The sequence below is a fragment of the Hesperophylax consimilis genome, chromosome 5, assembly GCF_061612785.1.
Source record: "Hesperophylax consimilis isolate HC1 chromosome 5, BYU_Hcon_1.0, whole genome shotgun sequence".
NCBI lineage: Eukaryota > Metazoa > Arthropoda > Insecta > Trichoptera > Limnephilidae > Hesperophylax > Hesperophylax consimilis.
This window is the reverse complement of record NC_142840.1, coordinates 18,708,515-18,735,611: the sequence shown is the minus strand read 5'-3', so window position 1 is coordinate 18,735,611 and position 27,097 is coordinate 18,708,515. Positions and strand designations below refer to the sequence as shown.

General features: G+C 33.2%; 2 protein-coding genes across 4 annotated transcripts; both read left to right on the top strand.

Annotated features, from left to right (window-relative positions):
- Nucleotides 1–1,345: 1,345 nt before the first annotated feature.
- Nucleotides 1,346–21,624, top strand: LOC149423599 (lewis-type alpha-(1,3)-fucosyltransferase-like). 3 transcript variants are annotated; one of them, XM_089632038.1, is made up of 2 exons: nucleotides 1,346–2,548; nucleotides 19,983–21,624. In XM_089632038.1, the coding sequence occupies exons 1-2, from the start codon at nucleotides 1,584–1,586 to the stop codon at nucleotides 20,254–20,256; spliced, it is 1,239 nt and encodes a 412-aa protein (XP_089488164.1). In that variant the 5' UTR covers nucleotides 1,346–1,583; the 3' UTR covers nucleotides 20,257–21,624. The 3 variants fall into 3 exon arrangements, with proteins under 3 accessions (XP_089488164.1, XP_089488166.1, XP_089488165.1); XM_089632040.1 differs by lacking the exon at nucleotides 1,346–2,548 and adding an exon at nucleotides 14,928–16,020; XM_089632039.1 differs by lacking the exon at nucleotides 1,346–2,548 and adding an exon at nucleotides 17,669–18,524.
- On the top strand, nucleotides 8,558–9,391 carry LOC149423600 (lewis-type alpha-(1,3)-fucosyltransferase-like). The gene has a single exon (XM_089632226.1). It carries the CDS (start codon nucleotides 8,558–8,560, stop codon nucleotides 9,389–9,391), a length of 834 nt encoding a protein of 277 aa, XP_089488352.1.
- Nucleotides 21,625–27,097: the final 5,473 nt, after the last annotated feature.

The following is a 27,097-nucleotide window of genomic DNA, read 5'->3' as shown; positions in this document are numbered from 1 at the left end:
GAAAATCTTTAACGATACGATTCGATAAAGTTGACGTTGGATAGAATTATCTTCAACGCACGGTACTAATTCATATCACTCCCCACTAGTGCGATTTCACCGAACTGCCAAAACATATTACACAGACCTTTTTGACATATTAAAAACCTTTCCGCCTTACATCAAAGCGAAAATATTAAAAGTAACATTGATAAGTATTTATTGAACTGATAATGTAAATTTTCGACTTTTATTATGTTTGTAAAAGCTCTACGGCTGGGGCTGTTCAATAAATACATACATTAAAAAAATAGTAATATAAATAAACAAATAAAACAGATAGTTGAAGTATGGTATTGAATTTATGGTGATAAATGACCGGTCAGTGGTTGAGTGGGCATAGCGCTTGGGTCTCACCCGAGCGTCGCGTGTTCGATTCCTCGGCTGGCTAAGTCCTCCATCACAACACAAGCAACATTTTCGGCTTTCTGTTATGGTAGTAGGAGATTTTCAAACATTGTTGGGTTATTCGTAACCCGGGAATGTTTGTCTTTCTTTAAAAAAAAATATATACCTATATTCTGGTTTCTTTATGAAAACCAAAGGACTATATAAATCGAAATTGGAATACGGTCATTGGAGGTAGGAACCTACCTACCTTCATAATAAAAAAGTTCTTAATTTGATGGAAGCACCCTCACCAATAAATACTTCATTGAAATGCTTGGAGTAAGTGTATCAGACTGCCTCAAGTATCTGGGCTCCATAAAACCCCGATTAAATCAGGCTTCCAAGAAACTAAGAATCTTATATAGGGCTACCAGATTCTTTAATAGTAACCCTACACAAACCTCAAATAGGCATAATAATTCAATTTGTGAGCCACCTCTGGGATGGATCCCCACAATATATTTGTTATTTTTAATTTTTGAAGACAATAGTAGAGATTCTATGAAACAGAAAAATCAGAAAAAGATGTGGTTACGCCCCAGCAAGGCGAGAGCCCTGGTTTCATATCCTAGATTCGACCGTATCTTTTTCTGATTTTCTATTTCAAATTTTCGTTGAATCGCTAATATTGTCTTCAATAATCAAATATTACAATTTGAGGTTTTACTCATTAAGTAATTCCAAAAATAAATATTGTTCTTATTCAATAAAAAAGTGTATTTATGAACAAGTTCTGCAAAATGCTGTTTCGTCATCAGAATGCATTTTTTTCGGAAGGCGAAAAACAGCTGTCTCGCATAATAATAATTATACAGCAGAACTTAAATAAATTTGCAAAAAGAACACTTTCTGCTTCTGTTGTTTTTATTTATACACGCCGATGACCAAATAAAACTGTTTATTCTCTATTTAACGATACACGCAAATGACAGTAATTCAAAAATACTTTAGCGTCCTGGCAGAAACAAACTAGCATTTTCCAAGGTGTTCGCAGTCGCATTCGTTTTTCTCGCAGTAGTGTTTTCAGTGTTTTCACACAGCGCGTCGTTACAACTCGTGACGTGCCGCGATGAATTACGTAAGAACAATCATGTGAATAGGAACGATAATATAAATAATAAATGATTCTAGTGAACAGGCTTTTCAAATAAAAAATGAAACAAATAATTTCGTCAAAAGCTCTCCCAGTCCAAGTGTTTGTGGTTTTGTGTTTGGTTACGTTTGGTTCCCTTATTCTCTGCTACGTCACTTTCGGGAGCGAGGAAAACGCGCCAGAGGAACTGCCTGTGAATTCGGTAAATAATGTTATAGAGAAATCTACAGAAATGACACCAAAATTTGAAACTAAATTAAAAAACATTCTTATGTGGACCCACGAGTACACGGAACCTTTCAAGTTCTTGAAACTTGGTCGTGATAATTTTATAAATGCCGGCTGTCAATATAATAATTGTTACTTATCTCATAATAAGACGTTCTTAGATAATATTACCAAGTGGGATGCCGTCATGTTCCACGCTCCAGAATATACTAAATCTGGAAACATTTGGCATCATCCATTTCCCGAAGTGAGGAGCAACAAACAGGAATACATCCTCGTCTCTATCGAATCTGGTGCTAACTATCCAATATGTGACCACAAATGGGATGACTACTTTAACTGGACCATGACTTACATGCTGGATTCAGAAGTCCCGTGGGAGTATGTAACCATTCGAGACACGAAATCCAATCAGATTATTGGACCTAGAGATTACATCGCCTGGAACGACAAAATGATCAGTTTACCAGAAGAAGAAAAAAACACTTTAAAGAAAAAAACTAAAGCTGCAGCCTGGTTTGTTTCCAACTGTCATTCGCTCGGCAAACGTGAAGACTATGCAGCGGCACTCAAGAACGAATTGGAAGAACTGAACTTGGTGCTTGACATTTTTGGCAAATGTGGGAAGATGACATGTAATAAAACCACCTGTGATAGCAACAAGAAGCTGCAAGAGGAATATTATTTCTATCTTTCTTTTGAGAACAGTTTCAGCACAGATTATGTGACTGAGAAATTGTTGACTGCGATGCAAAACAATGTAGTGCCTATAGTGTGGGGTGGAGCCAATTACACAAGGTAATTTAATATTTTACGTTTTTTTTTAAATTTGGTACATGTACACAAAATAGCGACTTCGTAGCAGTTAGATAATAATGAGAAGTAAGTACTTCAGTTTTCGGAAATGTAGCTATTTTGATAAAAAAAACGGAAAATTTGATATCCTTTCTTTACGCCATGTTTTGAGTTTTGTCATAATAATGTTAAAGAAGTTTTTTAAAGCTGGTTGTCAATTTTTTTAAAATTAAAATCAAACTATGAACTTAGGGGCGTAGGGTATTTTGGGTCAAATAAGAGAAGAAAAAATAAACTAACTTTAAAATTTCCACATCAATAACAATGGCCGCCAAGTGAACAATTGATTTTAATTATAACGAAATAACTATTAAAATGCATTATTTTACATTTCGGGATATTGAAATATGAACTTCTCATTATTATCTAACTACTACAGAGTATTAAAAAAGTGCATATTAAGTGTGTCCCTATTTTCAGTATATTTACCAACAACTTTTGTATTTGGTGCTCTTTTTATAATTTATTGTCTTATAATTTAGAAATACGTACTTACAATTTTATTGCTGATCGGAGTTTCCATTTGAATAAGCAGGCAATCAACGGTATGATGCTTTTTAATGCTAATCGAAACAATTATAGCCTAATTACAATAAATTGACCGTGACATTATTGAAGAATTTTGTACGTATTTGCCATTATCAAATATTGCATAACTGACTTACAGAATTTAAGTTCGGCAAGTCAGAAAGGGAATTAAAAAAACATATTATCATAGAACATTGTTCTTAAATGCATTAAGAATGTCATCCTTATGTACATGCGTACTACTACTATTACTATATCACACTAAGCGGAAACATTTTTTGTGTCGTGATGGAAGATTTAGCCAGTCAAGGAATTGAACTCACGACACCTGGGTGGGAACATAGTCTATCTTCATAAGTAAGTAAGTTGGCAACGCGTCGGGTTCTTACTCGGGCGTCGTGAGTTCAATTTCTTGGCCGGCTAAGTCTCCCATCACGACACAAGCAACTTTTCCGCTTAATATGATGGTAGTAGGACATTTTCATATTTTATCAGGTTATTCGTACCTCGGGATGTAAAAGGTATGTATATATATATATATATATATATATATATTTATATAGTGATATTTAATATATTTATAACAATGAAAGACGCAATGGTTACGAGTTATATATATATAATTAATGAATATTATGGAACCTATAATATTCAATGTCGGTTAATAGGTTCCATAATATTCAATTTCAGTTGAATCAGTAATGTAAATCAACTTGTGGATGAATATGTTTTGTAAAACACCTGTTTCAATCCTACCAACTTTGTCAAACATTGATTAGAAACTCAAACCAAATAATCGTCAAGAAGAAAACCCATGTTTAAATAACTCAATGAAGTATTTTAACAGCATGTACAGATTGTACACTGTAATCGTAAGCCCCGGGTAAACAATAACAAACTTTATACCATACTAATTTATTTCTTGATAATATCCTCAAATCGTTAATTAGTATCAGTCATGTTATATTCACTCTCAAAAGTAATTTTAAATAATCATTTTACTTAACTAGTGATTCTTTTTCAACTCGACCACTTTAATAATAATAATGATTGGATTATTTGTATAGCGCTGTTTTCGTAAGAAAATCACCTCAAGGGCGCTTAACGAATTAGTTAATACATTTAAGCTTTTGCTTACCCAATGTCTACATATTTAGTTTATACATTTAGGCCCCCGCATACCCAATGTCTACAGATTTAGTTTATACATTTAAGCCCCCGCATACCCAATGTCTACAGATTTAGTTTATACATTAGCCCCCGCATACCCAATGTCTACAGATTTAGTTTATACATTTAAGCCCCCGCATACCCAATGTCTACAGATTTAGTTTATACATTTAAGCCCCCGCATACCCAATGTCTACAGATTTAGTTTATACATTAGCCCCCGCATACCCAATGTCTACAGATTTAGTTTATACATTTAAGCCCCCGCATACCCAATGTCTACAGATTTAGTTTATACATTAGCCCCCGCATACCCAATGTCTACAGATTTAGTTTATACATTTAAGCCCCTGCATACCCAATGTCTACAGATTTAGTTTATACATTTAAGCCCCCGCATACCCAATGTCTACAGATTTAGTTTAAACATTTAAGCCCCCGCATACCCAATGTCTACAGATTTAGTTTATACATTTAAGCCCCCGCATACCCAATGTCTACAGAATTAGTTTATACATTTAACCCCCCGCATACCCAATGTCTACAAAATTAGTTTATACATTTAACCCCCCGCATACTCAATTTCTACAGAATTAGAACAATTTTCTCGTCAATTGTTTAAATTTTTAAGTTCCAAAAAAGATAACTTTGAAGATAATGTCTAAACATTTGTTATGTCGAAACGTTAACTATATGAAATTCCCCTGATGGAAAAAAAAATCGCAAAGTAAGCTCCGAAAATTATTAAAAACACGTTTTGTTCTGTTATTTAATATTTTATTTACTATGTGCATCTGTATAAAAAGGTTTACATATATTTTTTGGCTTTGCCTGTCTCACTAGAAAATCCTGCGCCAAGACAGACTAGTTTACAAATATTTATAATATTAAAGTAAAGTACATTTTTCAATAAAGCAAAAATATTTGACAAAAAATTTCAGGTTAGTAAGTAGTGGTAGCAATAATGAGATAGAGGATTATATTTGGGTGAGGTGACTAATTATTGCACGACCTTTTTTGATGATTCATTGTTTGATCAGGATTTTGTATTTGTTAATATTATTCGATTTTCTTGTTTTTTCAGGTAGATTATGGTATATTTTAGACGCAATGTATTTGAAATTTCTTTGACCAAATGTTGTTTTTGTTATAGGCATGAAAAATGCACAGTTTATCTTTAAATGCAACTAAAGCATTTGACGAGAAATTATTGCTCTATTTCAAACGATTCGTGTTTCATTAAATATTTTCACCATTTTCGCTTAATTATTATCGTTTTTTAATATTAGCGCGCTCCCTGAAACATTCGTATTAACATATCTCCTTTTCAAACCATCTTCGAACGCTTACTACGGAGCCTTAATGTATTCCTATGACTTAGACTTATTACTTGTGGCTTATAACTAAGTTTAAAAGCTACTGACTTATAACTAGTGGGTTATAACTTTGCATTTCATCTGTCTGAAAATTTGTTTTTGTGTGCTTTAAAAAATATATTTTTAATATTATTATTTATTCCATCCATTAATATCGATAATGATAGACCTCACTAGATATTATACCTGCTCCGAGTATGGTAAATCCTGTTAAGATGGTAGCGGTGTTTGATAGTAGGTACCCTTTTTATTCCGCCAGAGTGCGCTCGTGCGTTGTGACGTACGAACTGTCCAATCGAAATAATTAATATTATGTATACTGTTCACAGAACTACGTAATAATACGGAATGAGTGTCATGACAAGTAAATAATAAACCAAAGGCATTTACTGTATTAACTTATCTATTAATTACTTTCCCCTTTGTGGAAGTCGATAATCAATTGTAAATTACAAATTTAAATCATGTTTCCCCACCAACGAACAATTCGTTTTTATCCTCATCTTAGCAAGGTAAAAAAATATGAAAGTAAAGCTTTATGTATTAGATGGCTAGGGTAAAAAACACTATCTTTATATGAAAAATAGGTAGAGGTAGGTGTAATCCTAATCCCCATATTTTAAGAACCCACCCTTAATAAGGCAGTACGTAGGAACCAATTTTTCGATGTGATTTTTTTGCGAAAGTTAATTATTCTTTATTTGACTAAGGTCGCTTGAGCCGTAAATTTGGATGCAATTTCTAAGACTGTTTCCCATTCTATGTATTTAGGTTTATTATTAAGGGGGTAAATAAATAAATAACGAAATGTCTAGAAAATCAATCATTCCGTGGGGTGTTTATTATAATTATGAACGTTTTACTTAGATCTCAATTGTTTTTAAACTGATCATCATCTTCTAGAAAAATAAAATCTGGTGCTTACCGCTAATTTTGTAGTATATATATTTTCTTCTTAAATATCTAATATTTATTTTTAATATACAAGACGGTTGACGTAAGGTTCCCGTGAGCACTTACACCATAGGCCCATTGTGCTATTTCCTATTTTACCTCATTCCTTTAAGAGTAATCCGGTCCCTATAATTAATTCAGCAGGGTTGTCATTGGATATGTGGCTATGTCTTCTGGTTCTACAATATGTCTTCCCAGGTATCTGAGCCTTGTTCCCAACAGGGCGGGACATTGGCACCAAAAGTGAATTAGAGTCTCTTCACCCTCTTCACACTTCCTGCATCTGTTGGTGTTTTCCGCTCCCAACAACTGCATGTGCCTGTTGAGTTGGCAGTGTCCCGTTAGAAGTCCTGCCAGTTCTCTCGGTGAGTTTATGTACATATTGAGTAGTTGTCTGGTTCGCCTTGGGTCTGGTCCGTTTATGAGTACTTTGGATTGCGTCATTCTGGGTGCCCTTTCCCATTCCTCCCAGTACCAGGATTTGACCCACCATTCAATATGTATTTTAGCATGGCAAGCTGCTACTCCCACGGCCGGCTTGGATCCCGCAAGTGGTGCTTTCGCCCCTTACCTTGCTAGTCCATCAGCCCGCTCATTGCCCTCAATTCCTTTATGTCCTGGTACCCAGAGTAGGTTTCTTAAATATAAGCAACTTACATTCTTAGGGATCTCTCTAGAAAAATTTTACACTTTAGTAATACGTTCATCGGAATTAATTAAAATATGAGCGTCGAGCGAATCACCGTCATTAGTCTCATGTCGCCTTAACGCCAGTTCCTGTTGAGTGCCCATTCTATTTAATTTGATTATTCTTAAACTGTTCAATGAACCACGTACGAAGCTTACATTTTTATATCTTTAAAATATATTTGAGGGAAATTCTTATTACCGCTGTAAACCAGCCATTAAAACCTAACCGCGGTGAAATCAAAACTGTAAAAAGTGGTACGCATACTCGTAATAACATATTTCAATACATTAGAAGCAGGCAGAAAAATATTTTTAGGCGAACACTTTTTTAAGTTGATCTCTGGTACAATACACAATCCGCCTATGTTGAAAGAGGTTAACTTTTATGTCCCTAACAATTATACTCGAGGGAGATCCCATGCACTCTTATATGCTCCGAAAGCGAGGACTTCTGCCTATCAGAACGCGCCAATAAACAGAGCGACTCAACTGCTTAACGATTCTGCATTAGCCATCGACATTTTCAATGTCACCTACAGACAATTCAGTAACTATCGTTTAACACATGTCACAAAATAGTAAAACTGCCTCTGTAAACTTTTTAATTTGTAATCTTCTCCATGATATATTGGTGTATAACCGTTTTATGGAGAACATGAAAAAAAAATATTGTTTCAGATTCCACCGTGACCATCATTGGTGGTGCAAGGAATGTTTTAGTGTTGAGATCGGATCTAAGAATATGATACAACTTTCAAGAAAAAGTAATTCAGTAATTTGCAGTCAATTTTTCGTATTTTACCCTAAGAATAATAATATGTGGGTTTACCCAATCCCAGATGATTCCCGAAAATTTTATCTGTAGTCATCCGCCATGTTGTTTCGGTCATTAAATTTTTCTGTGGAAGTTCCGTTCTCATGCACAAGATTGCACTATTGGCAAAATTTGCTAAATTCTTCTAGCCTGCAGGTACGATAGTTTATCAGTAAGCGTGTGTAGATAAGCCGCGTCGGCAGGTGATTTTGATGTATTGGTATTCCATAGATATCTAGTAGTAATCAAGTCGTTAGTGCGTTACCTGTTCCACTGGGTCACTGAAAGTTAGTTGAATGCGGACGTTCTCGGTGTGAAGTGATGATGTTTCGTTTATTATACAAGGGCGTGTTGGTTAAAGCGTTGTTTATCGGTTGTTGTTTACTTGTGCTAGTTTTCCTCTACAGAGTTACTTTCGGTATGCGCAGCAATTCGATAGTGCAAGAAATTGTGGTTTTGAATAAAAAGCCTATGCACGAAAACGATTACAAGTACATTCTCATGTGGACACATAATTTTACGGTCCCTTTTGTTTCCTTTCCACAAGGTCGCCGTGGTTTCACAGATAAAAACTGTCAGTACACTAATTGTTTTCTAAGTAACGATAAAACTTATTTTAGTGAATTAACTGAATGGGACGCTTTACTGTTCCACGTCGCCGAATACACCCTGTCTGGTAACTCTTGGTATCACCCGTTTCCTAAGATCAGGAGCTCCCACCAGGAGTACATCCTAGCTTCCATCGAATCCAGTCACTACTACCCAATCTGTGATAAGAAATGGAACAACTATTTTAACTGGACAATGACGTACAAGCTAGATTCAGATATTCCCTGGGAGTATTTTGTTATTCGGAACTTGACAGATAATCGGATCATTGGTCCAGGAGCCAACGTTCAGTGGAAGGAAAATATGAAAAGTTTATCAGAAGAGAAAAAACAAAACTTAAAGAAGAAAACAAAGGCAGTTGCGTGGTGGGTTTCAAACTGTTATTCACTTAGCAGGAGGGAGGAATATGCTGGAGACTTAAAGAATGAATTAGAAAAGTTAGACATGGTATTAGATGTATTTGGTGCTTGCGGTAGAAAACATTGTGATCAAGCTACCTGCAACCAGAAACTTCAAGATGAATACCTATTCTATCTCTCGTTTGAGAATAGTTTTGCGATGGATTACACGACTGAAAAATTTCTGAACGCGATGCAAAACAACGCCGTTCCAATAGTGTGGGGAGCATCGAATTATTTGAGGTAGTTTAATAATAATAATAATAATATTTGGCTAATTTATATAGCGCGGTTTTCGTGAAAAATCACCTCGAGGGCGCTGTACAATATTAAACACAGTTGGTGAGTTACGAAAATGGGTCATTACTACTGACAAAACTAATGACTTACATCTAAGACTTATATCTAGTCAAATCTAGTGACTTACGACTAATGCCTATAACTACTGTCTTATTGACATATATATTTAAATATATAGAAACTTACAGCTAACATACTTACATTTAAAAATACATCGATAAATAATCTTTAAGCCATCTACTATGTATTCATTTATTTATTTACGGACAAATAGTCAATTAATAATATAATATTTTTTACACGAATAAGAAACAGAGATAACAGTGAAATAAGAGCATAAATAAATGACGAGCAATGACAATATACGTATAATATAAAAAGTACAGATTGAAGCCAATTACAAGTGTTACAAGATTATTACAATTACAATGCATGAATAAGGTTTAAAGGGCTTTAAAAATTACATATTACGTATCAACTGTCGAAATTCATTCCGGCTTACACCAAAAAATTCAATGCTGTGACTTCTGACTCGACATTCTGGACAAATTATAAATAAATAATCGCAATAGGTAGAAAACTCGACTATATAATTATTATATTCATAAGTTCGAATACCGAATAGTAAATTCGGACTTAATAAAACTCGACTATCTTATTATTATATTCATAGGTTCGAATACCGAATAGTAAATTCGGACTTAGTAAAACTCGACTATCTTATTATTATATTCAGAGGTTCAAATACCGAATAGTAAATTCGGACATTATAAATAAACAAATTAATAACCGAAATAATAAGTTATCCTACAAATAGATGCAAATGATATATTTGAGATTTATTTATTTATTTATTTGGAAAAGTTGACAGCAAATCTTTAATTATATAATGATACAATAATAATATTATTAATTATGCCAATTATGAACTTTCCACTGATGAATAGTTAATGGTGTTACAATGGTGTACAATGGCATAGAGATGTTCTCTTAAATTAATTTCTTGTTTAGTTAGAAAATATTAAAAATATTAAAATAAAGGAGGGTGGGGGGGAGGAGGGGGAAATATAGGATAAGGATTAAGAGGCAAAGGACGGGAATATATAGGAATTGAACTTCTAGTTTGAGTTTTGTTGAGTTTTTGTTTTATGTCGCGTAAAGTCGAGTTAAATATGTCAATATGGTTATAATTTAAGTTAAAAGAGTGTGTGGATCTGTAGATAAATGAGTTTTGTTTGGAATTCGTCTTACAATGAGGGAGATTAAAAGTAAGCGACTGTCTGCTGTTGCGATTGGGAACATGGAATAATAGGCGTTGAAGAAGATCAGGACTATCGATTAAATTGTGTGTAATTTTGAATAACATTACCGAATCTGCTATATTTCTTCGGAAATTTAACGTCTGTATATTGAAGAACTTTGCAGAGTCTTCATTACTGATATGAGATCGAAAAGAGCGGAAATTAAGGTACCTTAAAAATCTATTTTGAACACTTTCAATTCTATTTTTATGTATTGCATAGCCTGGGTTCCACACTTGTGATGCGTATTCAAGGATACTACGAACGTATGAGATACTACGAACGTATGTATCTTCGTATGTATCGTATATATCTTTTTTCTTTTTTCTACTCTGTTTCTAATTTCTGATTTTCCTCTTATTTTATTATTATTATTTTTACTATAATATTTATATTTCTTTTTTTTTCTTTTTTAACCACTTATTTGTTTTTATGTAATTAGAAATTGTTAGTTACCAGCCTCAGAACAGACTTTGTCTAGTGAGGAGGGTAAGGAGAAAAATCATGTATGTACATAACTAATAATAAATAAACGCCCGGGTTGCCGGCACTGAATTGAATTGAATTGAATGAGAGATATAAGAGGATGGTGAAATATCATTTAAGAAGCTTTGAGTATAATGTGCAGATGCACTCTTTGAGATATTGAATTCATACTTGGCGCCAAGAAATGAAACATTTTGCAAATTTCTTTGTTATAATATTTTGACGACCTCCGTGATTGCTGTGTAAGGTTCTCGACTAGCAAGCTGGAGGTCGCTGGTTCAAGTGTGCACAGGTAAATTTTATTTGATTAATTTGAGTTATTTCACAATTTACTCATTAAAAATAATTCATAGTATGTTTGCGGCAAATTTCGATAATGGAAGACACTATCCGTAAGGTCCTGGTACACGACCACCCATTCATAATCGAAAAGTTGCTTGAAATGGCTTTGACCGTATTTGGTGACTAGATCAGAATAGCTAGATAATTCCCCACCTTCCTCTACCCCAATTTCCTTCCCCACCCCATTACCTCCAGCCTCACAACGTACCCTAAATGGGAATACCAAAGTCTCACTGCTCCAGAAAGTTGGGAGCAGTGGGACTCATGTGCGGTTTCTGATTTAAAAAATAGTAAAATTATTAAAATAAAAAAAATTGGGATAATTTTTTGTTTCGATGAATTCACTACTAGAGTTATTATCTTGAGACATAAACAAATAATCGTTTCAATTTTATTGGTTCCACTGAAACCAGTTAAATTTATTGCATTATATGCCAAACAATTCACAAATGCTATAAACCTTGAGGGAGGTATAAAAATTATTTAAATAAATTCTTGGCATGCGCTCAAGAACATTTTGCTTGACTTATTATTACAATTGTTTCCTTGTAATTATCTTCAAGATTAACACTTTAATTGGATGCAAATATTATGAAAGATATTTATATGCCTTGCACAGAGAAAATTGAGTATTCCCAATTTATTAAGAATGAAATTAGAGAAAATTTTCAAGATTTCAAATTATTCGTAATCCGGTAAAAAACGGGATAGCAGTCCCTTATCGAATGAATTGATAGGTTTCCTGATAAACTTTTAGTGAAATACGAATGTATTATCACGATGTAGGAAGTCCAAAAAATTTAAATGTTTTCGCATTTCGTCATTACATATGCATTATCAAGGCTTAACATAGAATCTTCTAAGTTTATTAACAATATCTCTAGGTTGGAATTGATCTCCGACTACAACAATTGCCACTTCGTTTATAGTTGGAGCATCGAATGCTCGCACATGTTCTCCAGCAGGCATTTTGTCAGTACGAATAACAATCTTGTGTGTGTATCAGAGGGCATCTTGTCAATTGCCGTTTTGAACAAACGGACTTCATTGTATGTCTAGTCTAGTCTCTGGCCTGATGGACCTTTTTATACTTCTAGAATTTCCTCAGAAATTCGAGCAACTTCTTGGAGATTAGAGAAGATCACATGTAGAAGAGACAGTGGGCGAGTCAGTTCGTTGAGATTAGTCTAAAGTGCTGTTGTCGTGGTTTCGCCAAGAATGAAAAATGAGTTTTATAACAACAGACTTCAAAAACTCCCAAAACTTTTTTCTATTTCACTGACGGACTTGGCCGAGCATTCGGTAAGTGTTTAAAATAAGCAAGTTTTTACCTGTCACAGGTGCCATCTATATAATCTTGTTATATTAAAACACGCGCGTATTCAAATGCAACGTTCTGTCAAAATTTCAAAGCAATCGGTGAAGAAGAGTTTTTGAACAAACAAACATTTTTATTTATATAGATTTATCATTCTAATCTTTTGAGTTTCTTTAACAATATTTTTTAAAACAAGATTTTATTGTTTTCATTTATTATGTATTATTTAAATTGAACACAATAACAAGCGTAATACTACGCTTCTACACATACAATGGAGTGATGTGGTTTAATCAATTGGAAATGGAACTGAGATTGGAACCTGACTATAATAAATTCAAAAATAGACTAAACAATGATATCTTAAACAGTTTGGCTACCTAGAATTGCATTGGCAATTGATTAAGAATATTTAATTGACAGTTTCTTTTTTTAATTTATTTTTTATTATATATAGTTATAAATATTATTATTTTTCATCTATGCACGTATATATTGTGTTATAATTTTTTAACTTTTAATTTTAATTTTTAATAATATGTTCCCGCCTTTACACACGAGTAATTTAACTCTCGTAAAGGTTATATATTGTTTACATATATGTGTTTTTACAGTTTTTTAATCAATGTTGCAGGCTTAATTACTCATGATTATGTTACATATGTATGTATACAAAAAACTAATAAAAATAAAAACTTATCTTTGGTACCAACGTAATCACAAAATTTTAAAAAAATGTGTGTTTTTCGTGTGTGTAATAATTAGATTTTGGAAAACTGAACGGATAGTCGCCCAAATTAGGTTTTTAATCATATAGTTAGGTATTTATGAAAGAAACTAATTTCCCTCAGAGCCTATGTCATCTTATGCTTGTTTTATAATGATTTTTAGTTGTAAATTTGTTCTAGTAAATTTCTTCAATTGATCTTCTAAGTCCGTTATCCCGCTGGGTCGGTATCGGTACCGAATCGATAAAAATCGGACATACTGCGCAGATAAGTCCCACAATGGCTGCGCAAACCGTAATGAACTGTACTTTTCTGCGCAGAATTTCCTGTTTTTGTCGATTCAGTACCGATAGCGACCAACTGTGACGATGGACTTAGACTCTTGAGTTATCTGATTACAATTATTATTAGTAAAGAACAATAATTTGTATGACCGCTGTCTAATAAGTATTATCTTACTTTTTTTAAATGGTAAGTTCATGTTGTTATTCCAATCAGAATTCGATCTATATTTCAACACTTTATTTATGGGAGATTTAAAACTGTCCGTGTTTTTATGTTTGGGTATGTTACTCGCTGAAACATAGAATATTTGAAAAAAAGAAGCCGAATTTTAAAATACCGCTAAACCTCGACCTTCACGAAATTATTTTTTGAAGTCTTGTCTACATTGATGTATTATACGGAACAAAATTGTAGGGACCTACATCAAATCGCTGATCAATATATTTATATGACCATAGACCGTAGAGTAATGAACAATAACTTTTAAATAAATTAGTTGGTAAGAAATTGATTCCTCCAGATTCTAGATGATCCTTGTTTAGGTGCAAGGTGGTAAAATAGGAAAGTGAAGACGCAGGAACGATCACGAAATTCAGTCATTGATTCGTTAACAACCCCGCATAACCAGCAGAATGAGAGCCAGTCTACTACTCGTAGCATGGATTTACTACACAACACGCGAGGGCAGATACATTAAGACATTTAACGAAATCTTGCCATATTGTGGGAAAGACTTTTTGGCTAATCGAGAAAGCACTGCATGGACATATGGACAAAATGCTGGTTGAATTGATGAAGAACAAAAAAATGAATCGACGGAAGCGGAGTGATCATATCAAATTAAGCTATGGTTCCTCAAGGGTCGTATATCCATCGGGAGTATATCTTTAGTATCCACAATTTCCGCCACTTTCGAGAAGCATAATTAACAAATATACATTGTTTCGTGTAAATCGGGAATTAGGCAGTACGTTATCACATACAAGCTTAGATAAGATGATCTAAACGATGAATATTGGTTTTGCGGAGATAGTAGTAATAAGACTGTTAGTGGGTCGACTGTTCCACCTTGTCACTCGGGCAAGTTCGTTAGTTTACGTTCGGATATTCACAGTATGAAGTGAAAATGCGTCGTTTTATACCCCCGAAAATATTATTTAAGGGGTTGTTTATTGGTTGTTCTATACTTGTGTGTATTTATATCTATACATTTTCATACAGTGTCGTGAAAGCTAAAGTCAAATTGATAAAAAATCACATTAGGCAAAACGTTCACATAGGCTACCCACGGGAAGTTGACACAGACATAGCGCAAGAATTTGTCATTCTTGAGGAAAAGCCTAAGCATGATTACAAATATATTCTCATGTGGACACATAATCACACGGTCCCTTTTGTTTCTTTCCCACAAGGTCGCAATGGTTTCATAGAAAAAAACTGCCAGTACACTAATTGTTTTATAAGCAATGATAAGAAATATTTTAATACGTTAACTGAATGGGACGCCTTACTGTTTCACATCGCCGAATACACTCTGACTGACAACCCTTGGCATCACCCGGCCCCTAAGGTCAGGAGCGCCCACCAAGAGTACATCCTAGCTTCCATCGAATCCAGTCACTACTACCCAATTTGTGACCAGAAATGGAACAACTATTTCAACTGGACAATGACGTACAAGCTGGATTCAGATATTCCCTGGGAGTATTTTGTTATTCGGAACTTGACAGATAATCGGATCATTGGTCCAGGAGCTAACGTTCAGTGGAAGCAAAATATGAAGAAATTATCGGAAGAGAAAAAACAAAGATTAAAGAAAAAAAACGAAGGCAGTTGCGTGGTGGGTTTCAAACTGTTATTCTGTTAGCAGGAGGGAGGAATATGCTGGAAACTTAAAGAGAGAATTGGAAAAGTTAGACATGGTTTTAGATGTATTTGGTGCTTGCAGTAGAAAAATGTGTGATGAAGCTACCTGCAACAAGAAACTTCAAGATGAATATCTTTTCTATCTCTCGTTTGAAAATAGTTTTGCGATGGATTACACTACCGAGAAATTTCTGAACGCGATGCGTAACAACGCAGTGCCCATAGTGTGGGGTGCTTCGAATTATTCGAGGTATTCAATCACCAAAATATTATAATATAATTTTGTTGTATTTTTATCAGTTCCTTTTACAATAATATGTTCTATCATTAAGAGGAACGTATTCATCTTTTTACAGTCTTATTCTACCTTTTTACAGTTTTTACTCTAATTAATATTTTAATCTGTCTTGGAAAACGGATTCGGAAAACAAGACAGATTAACTCAAATTATTGTTGTGTTAAACAAAAATGTAACGTAGTCTTAATAAAAATTATGGCGTGATGAAAATGATTGTCAAATTCTAATTTCCAAGAATTGTTTCTGAAATCTTCGCTAATGGTAACGTAAAATCACAAAAGATTTTGTTGGATTTTTTTTATGTACTAATGTTATCAGAATGATAAACAAGTAAATATTTGTTTTTCTGTGAATTTATTGGATTGGAGTCGTGTTCCTACCACGATAACCACTTTAAGATTAGTTCAATTCAGATATCATCGGCTACCTACTTTTGATATTACTTTTTTGTTTTTGTTTAAATTTATTTTTATTTTTTATAGTGACGTATTGCCCATCTCACTAGGTGTGGAACGCCTATGTTGAGATGGCAATTTACATAGTGGTTGTTAATAAAATAAAATCAGTGGTTCACTTATTTCATTTCGGCCCACCTTACGTTCATTTATAGAAGAATGTTTATGTTACTAGCCACGTCTGTAATTTCTACGTTGGCCAATGCGAAGTAAGAATAATCAGAACAAATTTATGGGACCACGCGCAAAATAATATTTCCAGTGCTTAATTAAATCTTGTTGGAGTTATTGAAACAATCAACCGGAATTCAAAACTCTTATTATGATGAATAATATCTCATAAACTCAACAGCAACTCTCTAGCATAAATGCATTCATATATTTTTATTCAAAATACGGTTCTTAAAATATCCTTGGTCCAAAGTAAATTATTAAATTGGGAACACAGACGCTGGAGTAACCATGAACCAGAATTCTTTGCCAGTACCTTTCTTAACCTACAGCGTGAGATCCAGCTGACTGGCAAGGATTAAAAAATTACACCAATAGGGGAATGACAGCTTTATAACAACATTAAAATGTTGTTCAAAGTCAATGAATCTGGTACCATGCCTGTAAGCAGACCAGAACAAGGATTCATGAACCACGTCCTGACCGACCTGAATAGAAGGATTGCTTGATGCAAAAAGGAATTGATCGCCAGAAGTTGAATAGTATCACCAAAGAGGCTAAGCTCAATAAAATCTTCATGGTCTGCTTGCTATTTTAATAACGGATTCTAAAATTTACTAAATTATAAGTTCATAAAATCCAAAAACAGTCCCAAATTCAATACAACAAGAGAATGAAAAGTTAAATAACATAAATAATAATATTCCGTGCAATGAACGCATTGATCAGCAGGTAGATATGTTTATCAGTACCGTGCGATTATGCGTAGGTACCTAGATAAGATGGGTTGATCGATGAGTATTCTTTACACTTAGATAGCTCTGCTATATAAGTTCGTTAGTGATTATTGTTCGACTGGGTGGGTGACTTGAGCGCGGTAAAGGTTTTCGTTTATACGCGAATATTCTCAGTGACGATGTCAGTTTGTTTTACGACACAAGTGTGTTTTAGAGGTTTGTTTTTGGGATGTTGCTTGCTTCTATCGGGTTATCTCTGTTACTCTTTATACTTAATGAAGCAAGGGTTCTCAAGCGTAATAGAAAACATTGAGAAAATTAGTGAAAAAGATATCAAATACATTCTTTTGTGGTCTCATAATGACAAGTTCCCATTTAGTTCTTACTCACTGGGAAGCGTTGGCTTCTCAGATTCCCATTGTCAGTACGCTAACTGTTATTTAAGTAATAATGAAACATATTTTACTAATTTAACTGAATGGGACGCCTTATTGTTTCCCCTCGTTGAAAACACCTTGACTAGTTCTGAGCAAAACCCATTTCCCAAAGCCAGGAGAAGCAACCAGAATTACATCCTAGTTTCAATGGAATCCAGCCACTACTACCCGATCTGTGACCAGAAATGGAACAACTATTTCAACTGGACAATGACATTCAAACTTGATTCAGACATTCCCTGGGAGTATTTTGTTATTAGAGATTTAACAAATAATCAAATTATAGGCCCAAGAACTAACATTCTGTGGAGAACCAACATGACAAGTTTATCGGAAGAAAAAAAACTGATTTTAAAGAAGAAAACCAAAGCAGTTGCGTGGTCGGCTAATTATTGTAATTCACTTAGCAAGAGGGAGATATATGCTGGAGAATTGAAGAAAGAACTGGAAATGCTAGACATGGATCTAGACGTATTTGGTGATTGTGGTAACAAAGTGTGTGATGAAACTATCTGTAACATGAACCTTCAAGATGATTATCTATTCTACCTCTCGTTTGAGAACAGTTTCGAAATAGATTACACTACAGAGAATTTTCTGACAGCAATGCAACGCAACGTTGTGCCTATTGTATGGGGGGGTTCGGACTATTCGAGGTATTTCATAAATTATTATTGGATATTTAAAAAAACCCTTATTAGTGTAACAAATAATTATTATGTACATGAAGAAACTATTTCTCTTTTTGGAACCATCATGCCTCTATTTTTTGGAATACCTTTGAAACCCACAAAGACCACACATATTTTTCATATATATATTTAAAAAAAGTAATTTTATTTAAAATTATAACATATTACTACAATTGAATTACAAAAAACTTTTTCCGGGAGGAATAACATTGATCACATGAAATAAAGTATCCCTGGTTTATAAAACTGTTGAGAAAATATCCTTATCCTTTCCAATATTTTATTGTTCGCTACTGGAAACATTATTCACTGTAATATAACGTAAAAAAATAAATAAAGCAAAATATAGCATGTTGAAGTAAATGTTGTGCATGTATACATATAATATGCATAAATACATAATATAGATATAAAACACAATCAACTATATATATAGGTAAACCAGTAAACAATAAGACCATTTTTTTTAAATAAGAGATACGAATAAATTTCGAAAGAATGTAATTATTTGGCAAAAAGGTACTTACAAAAAATATTGTCATTTTCTTCAGGATTCTGGTAAATACGTATGGTAATTTGTTTTGAAGTTGAACTGAAAGTTTAATTGTTTACCTTGAAGATAGTTGTATTGATTGAAACCGGCTGGCTATAGAAAATTAAATAAGTAAATTTTCGGGGGTATAAACAAAGTAATCGTTTTATTTTCATTAATATTTTAATCAGTACATATTTTAATGCCACTATTTCAATCCTATATTTAGAGTTCTGTTTTATACTTCTTCGTACCGACGTACCATTTCAGCGTTGACACACTTTATATTTCACCCCATTTTCAAATTGAAACGGAATATTCTCGTCCCATCATTTAATATTTCTTTTAAACTCTCTCAGAATAAGACACAGAGGTCACGAATCTGCGATACTCAAAGAAGATTAACCACATCCATAAAATATGAAAAAGTAACAGGGTTTTTTCATTCTAAATACATATAACCTATTATACTATTTACCAATATTGAGATACATATGATTATCAGAATACCTAGCATCCAGTTTTTTAAGGTTAATCAGCAAAATAGCGCGATAAATAACATTTTCTCTGATTGTTCTTTAGATTTGAGATCTCCCTAAAAAAATTTTTTAAAAATGTTTACGACGTCATTGATGAAGAAACAAAATAGTATATAACTCAGATGGGATCCCTGGGGTATTCTGATCGATACTGCAAATGTGCATGAATCAGCATCCACTGCTAAGTACCTTTCCAAAAGTTGACTTTTTACCATTCAAATATACTGCCCTTCACTCTCAATTCGTTTAGTTTATGCAGTAAGATTCCACTGCGATAAACGTAGGATAGTCGAAATCTCTGAACGATGAAAAATTTGGAACCATTGCTGATTCATTATTATTTTGTTTCAGATTTGCCCCTCCGAATTCTTACATCAACGCCCGAGAGATGAGCGCAAAGGATCTGGCCAGTCTAATTCATAGGCTGGTGAACAACATAGACGAATATGCGGAGTATCTTAAGTGGCAGCAGTATTACAGCTACCATTCGGTGTACGACAGCTACGAGACCCACCCCCTGTGCAAGCTGTGTAAGGCTTTGAACGACCCCCTGATGACGGACACTCCGAGAGTCAGGGGTGATATCCGGTCGTGGTGGAACGGTGAAGGAAATAAAAACTGCTAGACAAACACAAATTCGTAAAAATTGTTTTAAAAATATGAAAGGTGTAACCTGCGCAGGAGGTACTGCTTATATGGTCTGCCTTTTCTTACATCTCACCCAGAAATTTGTAAATAAAACACAGCACATATTATGCATAAAAAACTTTTAAGGATGAGATAAGGGACATGTAAGATAGTATATTAATATAAGTATGACAAGAATTTAAAGACAAAAGTTATTTTATTTTGTTACGTCACTCGACAGAAAATTTTCACTCAAATTATACGATTTAAAACTGCACAATGCAGGTACCTAGATAGATTTCTTTTGAGTTATTTTTTTTAAGTAATAATTCTAAAGCATGATAGAGAAAAACGTATTTCGCTGTATTTTCAATCTTAGCTTAGAGATCAACCGTTGCTTACAAAGATATCGCAATGTCACAAACCGCCAAGATTAGTAAGATTTTTGAATGATGATAGGCTGTAACTGTACATAACTGAATTTTCCAATGAGATGTTATAACTATAAGAAATATAGTAAGAAACAGAGTTGTAAAAGTACAAGTAGGTAATTTTGAACAAGTAGGTAGGTACCTTCTTTTATACATTGCATAATTGAATGAGCACTTCGAAAAGGTACTTTTACAAAACAGTAGTCATGATAGGTAGAGATATGTAAAATTTAACAGATAATAGTAAATATGAAGAAAATTTAGAACTGAAAAGTTGGATTGTCAATATTACTAAAGGCAGTTGAAAAGCCATTATGGTTAGTTTGTGCAACTTTTCTGATAAATTTGTACGATAAATGAAAATTTTTGCCTAACATAGACTTAAAATACACCCCAGACACAGACAAAATATCTCGTTACAATTGCAAACGGGCCAGCAAAGTTTCCCACTAACAGTATGTACAGTAAAAATTCAATCCGCTACATAATTACATAAGGGAGCGTTGGAATATAATCTTATTTAAAAGTTATCTCACATTTCCATTTTGAAATGCCCCTTTAAGACATCTTCGCTAACTATGCCAAGAATTAGATATTGAGAATAAAAATAGTTGAAAATCTATAAATTATATCACTTATACCGTCCACAATACAAAATACGTGCCTTTTTCTTTACATGCATTTCCTGCATCTCTGAAGGTAAATATATTATAATATTTATACTGCCAAGTATTAGTATAAAAAGTGATAAAATGATTTATTAAACGAGGTCTACTCACTATGACAGAAATTTAATTATTACCTATTAGAGAACCGCGGGCCGAAAAATAGGTGTGTTATCAGTTAAGTTAATTGATTTACTTCTGTTGATGTTTATACAATAAAAAATATGTAGGTACGTTGATTGTCAAGCAATGTTATAAAAAGTAAAATTAATTGTCATTTTCATAAATGTATTGTTAATTTATTCCCTTTCCCATTATTTTCTCATATTGTAGAGCTTTACAAGCTCTTTTAAGGGAAAGCCCCCGTTCAAAGATTAAAACAATTAATTAAAAAAGCATATGGTATATGACTAGTATATAACTAGTTATTCTTAATTGGTTACCTATATCACATACTGTGGAATAATTATAATGCCTACAACTTCTGATATTTTCCATACGTTCTGGCGGTAGTACGTTGCACTCCAGAACAGTACCCAGTGGCACGAGTTGTGAGGCTTTTTTCTCATATATTTTAATGGTTTTTATGCAAGATTATGCCATGCTATGCTAGCGCCTCTTCAGGCCAGGGTTGCCAGTAAATACAAGTAAAATCTGCCAGTATTTTACTAGAGTTGAAAGTAATTGTTTTATTTGAATTCGAGAAATAAAATTTACCAAACTTACTAGAAGCAATTAATAAATTCATAAAAATGGACTCGCCCAAGTGTGTTTGAATTTGAGTATCTACAAAATTTACCCAAATGATAATCCAGGGATAGAATAGTGGAAACATGACAAAGGAAGCAGCTACAATCAGAACAAGAGGACAGTGCATTATATTTAGACATTATCGTGAAACTAAATTTATCAAAAAAATTATTATGTGTTATTTTTATTAAATTAAAGAAAAATGGTGGAACTTGCAGACGAGCTGCACCAATTTTTGTGTGGTTATATCCACCATAGATACTCACTTTGTGCATGCCCCTCTTAACCTAACTTACTTACCTACTAACTTCCTCTTTCAATTTGTATTTCCTCAATTGGCAGATCCTCACAAACGATCTGTAAGGATGCGTATAAACACACAAATTTCTGCGAGCTGAGCCACGAATTACGGGAAAGGAACAGAGCAACCGCAAGCGGAGTTTTGCACCATTCGCGGTTGCTTCGTTCGCAACTCGCGGAAATTGTGTCCTATTAATACGTAGCATTAGTAACGTTGAGTAAAGAGGAGCGCTTAGACAATTATTGCTCACTGCGATCGTGCGTATGTACATACAGCCGCAGCCACGCAAAACACGTTTGGTTTTATTTTATATTGAATTTTACACATAATTTTCGTTGGTATTTTATACAAAATAATAAATTAGTCAAATTAAATTTTTATATTTTAGTATTTAAAACTAAATAATATTCCGTACGCGTACTGTACGCAGTTACGGTCGGCTCTGTGCAGGTGCAAAGGAGCTGATACCTAACAAAGCAGTATTGACAGTCTAAGGAAATTCTAAGTTCTAAGTCTAAGGACAGTCTAAGGAAATCGGCTCAGGGCCGGCCCTGCAAGCATCCAGTATCAAGGATAGTGACAAGAAGCAACAAATAGTTTCTCAATTTTAATTCACTGTCCGCATGTGGACATTGCGCTAAGAGGTAAGTGTAAGTTACCGATTTGTTGACTAAATTATTACTTTTCTTTTCGTTTTCGGTTAAGTATCCCCTTCCATCACTGTGCTCACATCCTTGTGTTTAGTATGGTTATTGACAATTTTTTGGACAAGCATACCATCAAATTTTACTACAAACAAGAGAGAGAGTTTACTCCCTTACTTAATTTACGTGTGGACAACACTTCTTACTTTCCTCAAGATTTTTTTTGACCGGACTAACAATAATTAGCAGATAAAAACCCGATGCCGCGATTTGAAAACGTTTCTTTATGAAAATAACAGAGGGCGCCACTTCCGTTTGCAACAATCCTTTACGGAACAGTCATTAGGATAGTAATACTATCAGATTTGGAGAGATTCTTAATAAATTAGCAATACTCATGTTTGTCTGTGTAGATACGTAATACATATGTGATTACGTGCGGAGATATTGATTTTTCTTTGAAAATGATCATTTATTAAGAGGTAGTTTTAATTTTAATTTTAACATAATTTTTTTTTAACACAAATTTTTAGAATAAAAATTACACGCATATAAAATGTTTAAAAAACGGTAAGTTAAGGGAACCAACAAAGGCATTGCCTGTGGGTGGGTAAAAATAATACTATTTCGATGATTTGTATAGCGCTGTTTTTATGCAAAATCACTTCAAGGGCTCTGTAAAAATATATGATACAATTTTATTTTATTTTTTTTTTATTTTGTTTATTCAGGAAAACCAATAGATTTTTTACATTCTTGAATAATCAACTTATAAAAATACAAATAATATCTAATGATAGGTTTTCACTTAAAACTTTAATTATAATAACAAACTAAGGGTCCAGTACCCGTGGGCAAAAAATATTTACAGAAAATACTAAATAAAGTAAAAATAAAATCGGATATAAGAACATAAGTAAATTACAATATATCAATTTTATCCTCACAACACCAATAATCACTAACAAATGTATATACCTACAACCAAACTGAACAGATGTTTATAAAATGAATCACTTGTAACTGGACAATATCAACAACCTGATAACTTGCAGTATGGTATTAATTATTATTTAATAATAGCTAAGGTATCTTTTTTAAATGTTCCTAAGCTACACGAAAATATGTCAATATAATTAAAATTCTTATTGTATAGGGTACAAGCTCTGAATATAAAAGCGTTTTGTCTGATTATTTTACAAATATATAACTTATTACTATAGACTAGTCAAACTATTATCAATTTATGGCTAGCAGATTTCCATCATCAACAGGTTCCATTAATACAAAGCCATATGTACAATGCATTTGATTAGATGAACGCGATGCTAGAATGTACATATGTAATCATTATAATTTATTTACATTTTATACAGTTAGAAAATATACAGTACCATACTTACCCGGTAGGTCACGATAACACCGTTTTGTTGTTTATTAGAGAAATCTAGATACGTTTCGAACGCACTGGACAGTTCTTTCCGTTATTTATTTTAATAATATATATTTACGTTATTTAAAGAGCGTTTTTAGGAAAGGAAAAGCAAACTTTATGTTGGGCGGTACCAGATTACAAGGTTTTGTTGGGCGGTACCAGAGTACAAGGTTTATGTTGGGCGGTACCAGAGTACAAGGTTTTGATTAGAATTCATTTTCCTAAATGTGATCCATCCGTCGGTATAATACAGATTTCGAATCATATAAATCCAATTAGAATAGTGTGATTAAGATTATAGGCAATACAAGAAAAAAAAACACCAACATCTGCGATTGCCCTCCTCTAGAAAAAACAGAACAAATAAAGTATCTAGGAATCGTAATGGACGATAACCTTAGATGGGTACCTCACATCAAACAAATCACAAATAAACTTCTCAAAACAATACACATTTTCCTAAACATAAGAAACATATATAAAATAAAACAATTGAAAACAATATATTTTGCACTCTGCTAATCAATAATAGAAAATGGAATTATTGCTTGGGGAGGAGCAACAAACTCGGCTATCAATTACATAGAAACCGCACAGAAAACGATCTTAAAGGTAATACTAAAAAAACATAGACTGACTGATACAGACCAAATATTCAACAGCTGTGACGTACTAAATATACGCCAATTATACGTTAAAACACTACTAAACTACATTTTTAACAAAAAAAAAAAATTTCAACATACACAAAATAACACTAACAGATCAGTTAGACAAGCGTACAAAGAAAACATAAAAACTCCGACAGTAAATTCAAGCTTTGGACAAAGACACTACTAATATCATGCTATAAAAGCTTTCAACAGTGTAAAAATAGAGAAAAATAAAAATAAATTCACACACAAAATTACAAAATGGATTAAAGAACAAAAAAGACAATATTACCAAAATTTCATAGCATAAAAAAAAATAAAACCTACACGTAACACACAAAACCAAAATAAACACACCCACTCACTCACAAACACACAAGATTATATTTTAAATGTATTATTTTCTCTTTAAATGTATTATGTAGATTATATTTTCATATTTTAAAATGCAGGCCTCAGCACGGGCAAGCCACCCAGTGAGGTCAACATTACTGGAAAACTTGAAATGTAAAAAATATTGTACCAAATAAATAAATAAATAATAAATAAGAAGGTGAATCACAGGCAGGTACATTTAATTTATTTATTTTCGGGAAATCGACAGTTTACATTTAATCGTTTGTACATAAGTATTATATAGTAAAATAAAACCAATTATGGATTTCCTCCTTACGACTTTAATGGAGACAGCATAATATGTAATAATTATTTAAATCTGTGAGAAAGGAATATGAATTAAAAAAATTATACAAAACAAAAGATAATATAAAACAATACATTTATAGCCATGGAGAGAGGTTGTAGATATAAATCAAATCATAATAGAGATATAAACAATAGAGACATAAACATTATTCACAAACCATCAGAGAAATATTCTTTATGGACCTCTTGTATTTGGTAAGTTTGCAATTGAAAATGTCAACCTTGGATAATACGCTATTGTAATTATTGCATAGTCTGTTCAGGCAAGAATTCTGCTTAGAGTTCGTTTTGCTTTGATCAACCCTGAACAGGACACAAGAGCGTGTTGAACGCGCAGGTACATTGAATGGAATCTTGTTTAGTTCAACTCTGGGCATTGAATATTATTGTTAACTACTTTATACAAGAAAAGTGCATCCTTATGATGCCCCCGTACACTCAGTGAATCAATTTTAAAGTATGAAGCTGTCTCTGCATAATTATTAAATGTTAAAAATAACTTGTAACAAAGATATTTTAGGAATTTGTTTTGAATTGCTTCGATTTTGGTTATGTGGGTTTTGTAAAATGGAGACCAAACAACTGATGCTAATATGATTTAAGATTTTCACGGCCAAAAGTATTTTTGTTATTTATTTTTGGGGTGTTCTGCCGTGTTGCGCTAACTCCTTCTTTAGCCAACGTTTCAGACAGCATTGCAGTGTCCATCATCAGAGTAGACGTGTTATTTGTATATATATATTATGCCCTGATGATGGACACTGCAATGCTATCCGAAACGTTGGCTAAAGAAGGAGTTAGCGCAACACGGCATAACACCCCAAAAACAAATAACAAAAAAACTGATGCAAACTCCAAATGACTTCGTATGATGCTATTAAAAAGTTTTGTGTTTCTTATAATGAAGCCTAACATTTTAGCAGCTTTATTTGTGATTTGATGTATATGAAGGTTATATTGTAGTTTACTATCAATTTAAGAGTATGAGAGCTGAAAAAGGTAGTTTTTTTGTTTAAATCTGAATTCTGTTGGACTTGCTATGCATCTTAGTAATAAAGAAAGTACTAATAAAATTATTTATTATTGAAAAAATTTATTTATCAAAATAAAATTCTAAAATCCATCAAGCAAGTTGTAATGTAAATTTTAACTTTACGGTAGAGTAATTTAATATTTTAGTGAAGAAGTCACACATAAAGTTTCATGATTTAACTTATTTTTTCATTTATTTACTTTAAAAAAAATTGAATAGTAA